At 34.9% G+C, this 8221-nt stretch overlaps 1 protein-coding gene across 1 annotated transcript in view; it reads right to left on the bottom strand.

Moving 5' to 3' along the window:
* Nucleotides 1-562: 562 nt before the first annotated feature.
* The window catches only part of LOC131060321 (beta-galactosidase 8), a 32163-nt gene continuing 24504 nt past the window's right edge, over nt 563-8221 (bottom strand). Inside the window, exons 14-19 of the mRNA XM_057993498.2 lie at nt 6530-6639; nt 3758-3868; nt 3286-3396; nt 1640-1851; nt 1121-1466; nt 563-992 (exon numbers count right to left, since the gene is read on the bottom strand). Of these exons, the coding sequence (XP_057849481.2) occupies nt 885-992; nt 1121-1466; nt 1640-1851; nt 3286-3396; nt 3758-3868; nt 6530-6639 (998 nt within the window). The 3' untranslated portion in view covers nt 563-884. The remainder of the gene's footprint in view (nt 993-1120; nt 1467-1639; nt 1852-3285; nt 3397-3757; nt 3869-6529; nt 6640-8221) is intronic.

Here is an 8221-nt window from a genome sequence, read left to right as displayed (position 1 = left end):
TTCCAAGAATAGAGGGGAAATACTCGAGTCCTCACATCACCACTTATGCAACCACTAAAGAGCCAACACTTCATCACCAACGAGGCAACATTCTCGCTCCTTCATGTCCTCTCGAAAGCATGGCCATGCCCCTCCTGATTATGGAAAATTCCATGAATTGGGGCTCATGCCAATCAAGCCTAGCAAGAACCTAAAGATGGTGACAATGCTGCTCATGACAATCAGAGCAAAAGGACAATGGTAAGGATTTGCTATGTGACAAGAGCCCCTTGGCAATACTAGCGTGTCCTTGTGGCTTAATTATATTGGTTTCCTTTTGTTTATGGTCTAGTAAATTGATAGTTGTTTCTCTTGTGGGGCCATAGGCTTGCTCGGTTTGTAGCTTTTCCCTTTTTTGACACCACGTGTTTGTTTATGTTCCCAGTTTTGCCAATCTGATTTTGTGACATGATCCCATGCCACCCACTTTTTTGAGTTTTTGGCTATATACTTAGACTATGGGTTTTAATATATAATCTTGTCATCAAAAAGATATAAATTTGAAATTTGCTGCTATTAGAGGTCATTCAAAACATGTGACTCTTCAGAGGCCAGATATATATTGAAATTATCGATACCTTTTTGTGTTCTACATGGAATTTATGTACATTGAGCACTGTTTTCTGTCAATTAGTTGACACAGGCCAATGCTAGCATCAATGCTAGTAAATAATTGAGCATTGTGCTATACGAGAGTTTTGATTTTTTTATTAATATTAACATTATTCAAAGACCAAAGCTAGCATCAATGCTAATCAATAATTAAGCATTGTGCTGTAAGGGAGTTTTGATCTTTTAATCAATATTCACATTATCCACGATCAAAAGGATAGATATTTTGTTATTCAGGAGCAGCTAGCTTCCACTGCCAAACTTTTGGTAGTGCCTGTACAAGGATCTCCAAATTTGTCTATTGAAACCTCCACTGAGCAACTTTGTCGTCCAATGCAGGCCTGCAATGAACCACATTAAAAAAATCAAATAAGTGAAGCTTTAAAACGATATGTTGTTGATGCATTCTTATGGTGTAAATGATTCAAAATTTTGATTGAAGGATTAGGTGGAAAGGCAGAATTAATACCTGTTCTACAACAGACATTGCAGTATCGGTCTTACAGTGACCATGAATGAAGCTACCACATTTCCCTTTGGGTGATCCAAAACTTGCAAACTTGATGGATGAGATGAGTTGGTCAGATGATGGGCAATGTAAACGAAGTTCTGGCTTTGGTTTAGTCCCTCCTGATCCAATCTCTGCATTTAATTGCCACAAATCTACAGGTGGAAGATGCGTCTCTGATACATGGGCGCATAAAGATTTGACACTCCTTGTCATGAATGAGATTTGAGTAGGGTCTCCACCCATTTCTTCAAAGAGCACAAGTACATTTCCAGTTGGTTGAACCCAAGAACGAGGAACATGATAGCTGGAAGCAGCTGTTTAGTTAGCAAACATATTTCTAAATGCCTTTTTAAACATATTAATGAAAGAGAATCGCTTACATTCAATGCTAAGCAAACTAAATGTACATTTTTACTCCAAAAGTACGATTGAAAGCATGGGCAATTAATATAGGAAAGGAGGGCTGGACTTTCTTACAGTTTTTGAGATGGTTGACCACAGTTTGTTTGACATTTACCAGAACTGTAAGCTCCTCTATAGTCACAGGAATCAGTACAACCACTTGCAGGAGCAATGTAGGCCGGCCAATATCGTCCAATACTCTGCCCATTCACCCAGGCAACACCCTTGCCCATGCCCAAGAGGTTTAATGCAATAGGATCATTACCATCCGGTGCATCAAATGCGGTCTGCCATGAAAGTGATGACACATTAATGGCCTATTACTAGAAGCTTCCAATGCATCTATTTTACAGAGTAAATAGGATATTAAGCTCAATTGCGCAAGTTCATAATCCACATGCAAGCATTGAATTAGAGATGCAGATTTACAGTATGTTGAATTCAATTTAGAAAATGCATTAACTAAAATCTTCAGAATGATACACCAGAATACCACAATCGCATTTGGAAGAATGATACAACTTTCCAACATTTAAGTGTTCAGAACATTGGATTCCTACAAGCCCACAAAAACCTTTCAAGAGCATCCCAAAATTAAAGCGCTCCCTTTTCTAACTTTGTTGTACCACATATTTCTCATGAAAGCACCACATCAGAACTTTGTTGTACCACATGTTTCTCATGAAAGCACCACAGCAGTTAGACATCTACAGCTAATGTACAAAGAATTAATGGAAGAAGAAATGAATAGGAAGCAAATAAGGAAATGACTCCTTCAAAAGGCAGAAATTATGAAGGGTTGTACTCTTTCAAAGGGTGGTAATTGTGAAAAGTTGTGATTCTTTTGAAGAGCACTCAGTTATATTGAGGGGAAGGGATAATATATTTTCTACTTTTTCAAATTTAATATCATAAGCATATCAATTTCACAATATCAATAACATAAGATGCAACAATTATGCAACACAAGTAGAACACACAATTTGCGTGGAAACTCTTACGGAAGAAAACCACAGCAAAATATTACTTATGCAAGAAACTTATTACAATCTTCGTAGGCACAAACCCAAAGGAGACACCAATCCCCTTTAGATGATTCCTAGGCACCCAATGGAAACACCAATCCCCACAACTGAGCACCAACTCAGCAAGAGACACCAATCTCCTTAAATACGAAGCACCAACCTCCAAAAGAATAATGTGATGATTAATTGGCCTTCTTGGATTGGAGGTACTTTGCGATGCCCCCTTGGATTTTTCTTCTTCTAGCTTTACTAATAGCTATGGCTATCTAGAAGTCAGTATGTTCTAAATGAATGTAAAATTTTGTTTCTTAATATATTTTTATCCTTACTGCCAATATATATAAATATATAAAAGTTCCCCATAGACTTCCTATTGTCATGGACATGAAAATTTTCATTTTCTTTAGGGACTAGTTATGGATTTCTATCTCACGCATGAATACATTCCTGAGAATTAGAATTATAAAGTGGATGTAGAAAACAACAAATTCATTTTTCTAACATGCTAGATAGATAACAAGAAATTCCCAGGCACATGCATCACACAGAAACAAGAAATCAATACTCCCAAACTTTCATGTAATCTCTGATAAACATTTTGAATGCTACTAATATGATATTAATAGTAAGGTTATCGGTTACTAGCTGCTTAAATCTGAAAGGCATATGTATAACTGAATAAATTGTTTTCCTAACCTTGTACCATATCATAGGTTGCTTCTTAGGAAGATCTGCTCCTGAAGTCCATGTTGCGGTAGCTGTGCTCTCACCCGTATAATACTTTAACTGCTCACCTTTCAATCCAATCTACACTTGTAAACGAACAAAATGCAGAGTGAAATCATATATCACAGGTGATAACAAAACACGATTCTTGAAAGATAACTGCATTATAAGATACGACTAAAATTAAACTTCTAATGTACTCTTCCAATTCTAATGTACTCTACCAATTAAATTAACATACAAGTAGTGCTTTTTTTTTCTTGACATAACTGAAACAAAGGTTGTTGCAAGAAAAAATGCACATATTGAACACAATAAATTCACCTCACTGTTCAAACTATGTAGAAAATATAGTCAACTCAAATTTATTCTTTTATCACTCTTTCAGCTCATGTCAGAAACATAAACGTAATCAATAAGAGTCGAAGATTTAAGATGAGACCTGATATGTCCACTGCTGTGAGGACAAATTTTTGTCCCCACCATTCAAGCCTTTTAATATCACTGGTCCAGTGATTCCTGCACCCCATGTATCGAAAAATGATCCATAGTTCTGGACACATGAAATAATAGTCAATCAGTATTGTCAAAATGTAGTATTGACTAAAAGTAGCATTGGTATTTACTCAAAGCATTATGTCGAATCCTCTAAGAATTCTCATTAGAAAAACTTAAGTCGAAATGAAAATCAACTTTAAAGAGAAGCTATGCATATAACTTCAAATTCCTTTCGTTCAGTAAATGAAATTTAAAACCATCTGTATGGCTAACAACAACTGTGATGGAAATCAGCCAAAACTAAGCGTTGAATCTATTTGTATAGAATGAAGAAGGGGAGGAAATAATACACCACTCCAGCACACTAGGGAAGTGAAAAAGGTGGAAATTGTGTCAGACTGGGAATCTCTAGAAATCGTAGAGCTAAATAGTTATGCTTACTAGAAACCCAAGCAGATATTTTTGTAAGAAAAATTGACAGCAAACAAGTGGGTAGACCCAAGTTGCTTTCCAAAAGAGATAATTAATAATTTTTACTAGGTTGCACGGGTACGGGGTACTTGGAGACTTTGGAGACTGGTGCTGGTACTGGTACGGCTATTTTTTCAAAATAGGAGACGTGGGTACTTGAAGACACCAATTTCTTTTAAATATAATTTAATAATTTATAGAAATTCTGAAAATATAATGACATTGAATATTAAATATAATATAATAATTTAGTGATGGCTGTTGCAACATTTTAAGAAATCCTTGTGACCTGCATTTGTTTTGAGCATTGTTTTTTTTCCATTTGTACTACATTTTTTTTATTTTGTTGCCTGTGCTTTGCTTTTTTTAACATTTTAAGGTTTCCTTTTTTTTTTGTTTGGCTTGGAGACGGTGGGAGACGGGTGGAAAGTCTCCTCTCTATGGAGACGTTTCCAATGAAGTTTCCGGTGCGGGAGACGCGTCCGAGTCTCCGGTACGAGTACCCATGCAACCTTGAATTTTTAAGGGAAAGAAAAGGATCTTTTAGGCCAAATAGCTATAAATACAAAGGAGGAAGGGAAATGAAGGACAAAAGAAACACATTGTTCAATAAGCTCATAAAAGTATGTCAACAGAATCATTTGATAGGTAAAAACAAAATAGTTACAAGCTTGAAACTGATAGCTCTTTAAGTATGGATAGCTAGCCCTATGATACTGTAGATCTGGTAGAAAGCTTACAGGAATTCAATGAAACAAAAGCAATAAAAAACAGATTTATGAAATCAATTGAGAATTTCACTTTATAGCATTGTAATCTTCTATTTCTATAGTTGCTCAGATTTCCTGTCAGTTCTATATTTTTGTAACATTTCAGCTTCAAATTTTGTAGAGTACGTGACAGCTATATTAGATTCAAGTTGGACTCCTGATAGAATTATCTCTTCTCATTCTTAACGTAAGTGGCCTGCAAGTAATATACATTCTCTCTTTCTGCATGCCCCACATGAACGCACATTGTATCCCTGTTGTATCATATCCAAGGTTTTCTAAAAATTTGTAATATCATCTACCAGTATCTATAGAGAAAAATAAACCCATATCTGTATCCAAGTAACTTAAGCTTGCATGTCAATGTTTCGCCATAACAGGTTCTCATTATACATGTATGTAAATGCGGGGACAGTTTGTAATGGTTAACGACGAAGCGTACATGAGTCTTCTATTAAGTCTTAAGATATTCATTTGCATTAAAAAATTTGCATGAGAAATTACGATGGTATGAATCATTTGTGCTCTGGAGTTTGTCTTATGACCAACGCTGGGATGTTGAGATACTTCAAGGACTCATGTATCAGATCTGAGGCATGGGCTGCAATTCCAGAGCTTCAACTCGCACACACAATCAGATCTGTCACAAAATTTGTGGAATTCAGCAAACTTGTGAGTCTCAACTGTCAGACTTGTCCAAGTCGTCCAAAAACCACAATTCAAGTGAAGTGAAAAAACACAACTTGTTGAGTTTACGTTGAGTCCAAGTTTCAACAATATTATCAAAAAAACTAGCGAAAAACCTGGGGAATCTGTTTTAACTTTTTAATGAAAGCATAGTAAAAGCTAAATACCAATCTAAGACATGACATTACTGTAATCTACTTGACTGTTATGATCATAACTAAAAGTCAAACAAAATATTAGAAATTCAATTGTAACTAATTATCAGTATAGATATCTTAAATACATCTATCTAGAAAAATGTCAACAGATACCAATTTGAAGCACAAAAAAGTTATTTTATATTACTTTAGAACTATTTTAATTACTATATATTTAGAGACATAAATTTTATGTGCTACTTATTTGGAAATATTATGTTTATTATTAAATATTAATATTTTAAGTTTAACATATAAATGACTGTCAAATTTAACATGAATGATAAAAGTTTTTGCTGCCTTAGCATTAATTATTATTGACTTAAATGACAAGGGGAAAAAAAAAAAAAAAAAAGAGATTTGGATGCAAACACGTCATATTATAAACTCTAATATATCCAAATTTGAAAGAATAAGAAAAGCAGAAAATACCAAACCTAATAAATACATTATACTTGTAAAATACACTCAACGAGTCCCGATGCCAGAGAGGATATGTTTATATTTGATCCAAGGAAGAAAAGGTCTCAAACCTAAAGAGAACTGAAAATTAAGTTAATGAAAAAAAATGTAATAAGTTTAGATGAGAACCTGTAGGCCAACTGTCATACTTAAAAGAGCAATATCATTCATTCCAGACTTCAAAGCAATGGGCATCTTCAGCGTGAAACCTGACTGGCTGCTACTCCCTGTTTGACTTCCTACAAGTATAATGAAATTATTTTTAAAAATTACTCAAATTATTGACATACATGCAAAAATTGCAATTTTTACAAAGAACGTAACAATTATAATATTTAGATGTTCTGAAGACTTGTAAAAAGCTCCTTTGGTGCCTACCTACCATTAAAAAAATGATCAGGAATCAAAATTTACAGTTCTCATTACCAATCAATGCTCCTATTTAAGACATCAATAAATATACTTCAAAATGATCCTAAAGTAAACAGTTGCAGCAGAGAACAGAGTAGTTGCATGTAAAACATCAAGATGCAACGTAGAAAGAAAAACTGATCATAGCCCATCCTATTAGATTAAAATATCATTACAGATTAGCTTGATTAGAAATCCGTACATTTGTTGGATTAAGTTATACAAGAATATCAAAGCCACTACTTGTGATACATGGGTCAAAGTAGATTGACTTTAACTTAAGCAGCTGAAGGGACTTATCAAGAAAACCTTGTGATAGGATGGAGAAAAAGCTTGGGAACCAAATAATGGGGATTACAAATAAGAATTTCCAGAAAAATATGAAGAACATGTATTTTACACTAAGCTATTGGTTTGGTTTCAGGCTTGGGTTGGATACACAAACGGGGTTCGTGGGTTCGGGTAAACATTTTTTGCCCTTTGAGTTTGTGGGTTGGGTTTGTCTACACATAGAGACAGATATATATACACACGTATATATATATGTATGTATGTATGTATATGTATATATATATTTATGTACGTATATGTATGTGTGTGTGTGTATATATATATATATATATATATAAATTTAAAGAAATATTCAGAATTATAAAACTAAATACATTTAATAGTATGTTACTTCATCATTGAACAATGAGTGAGAGGGACATTTTTGGGTTTTTGCATGCAAGAAAAGGTCAAAAATGTCTCTTTTGCGCTCAGCGCCTTTGGATACGTTTGGTTCGTACCTAGCGAACCCAAACGCTTAGGTACGTGTTGTGACGTTTTCACACATCGCCCCATTGCAAATGGGGACCCCCTTCTTTTTAGGCCCTCCCGGTTTTTTTAGCTTGCGTTTTTGTGGTCTTTTTGCAGCAGTTTCGTCAATCTATCTGCTTTGCAAGTGTTTGGGGGTCATATTGATTAAATCTGCTCTTTGTTTGAGCGAATTCGACTAAGTCTAGGACTTGTTTTGTGAATTTTAGGGTTTTTGCCTTCTGTCCTAGATTTTAGGGGTTCCTATTAGGATTTCGAGAAAACTAAGTATACGACTGGAATCAGGATCCTTCAAGGGACCTCCCAGTAAAATTTGAGCCCAAGCGGAGCAACTTTCTATTTTTAGAAAGTCCCTATTTTTAGGGATTTTCCGAGTCCTAGAATGTCGCCATTTTGCCAAAAATCAAACTTACTATTTTTAGTAAGTTTCTATTTATAGTAAGTCATTCTTGCGTCCTGTTTTAGGCTCCAACTCTGACATTTTGGAAAGTTTCTATTTCGGGAAAGTCTATTTGTGGTAGGATCAAGCTAGCAGACAGCGAAGAATCAACATGCACAATCACTTCTAAATCTGGAAAGTTGAAAGCAAAT

This window comes from Cryptomeria japonica, chromosome 11 (assembly GCF_030272615.1).
Source record: "Cryptomeria japonica chromosome 11, Sugi_1.0, whole genome shotgun sequence".
NCBI lineage: Eukaryota > Viridiplantae > Streptophyta > Pinopsida > Cupressales > Cupressaceae > Cryptomeria > Cryptomeria japonica.
Note: the sequence above shows the minus strand (reverse complement) of the source record. Positions and strands in the feature narration are given on the sequence as shown.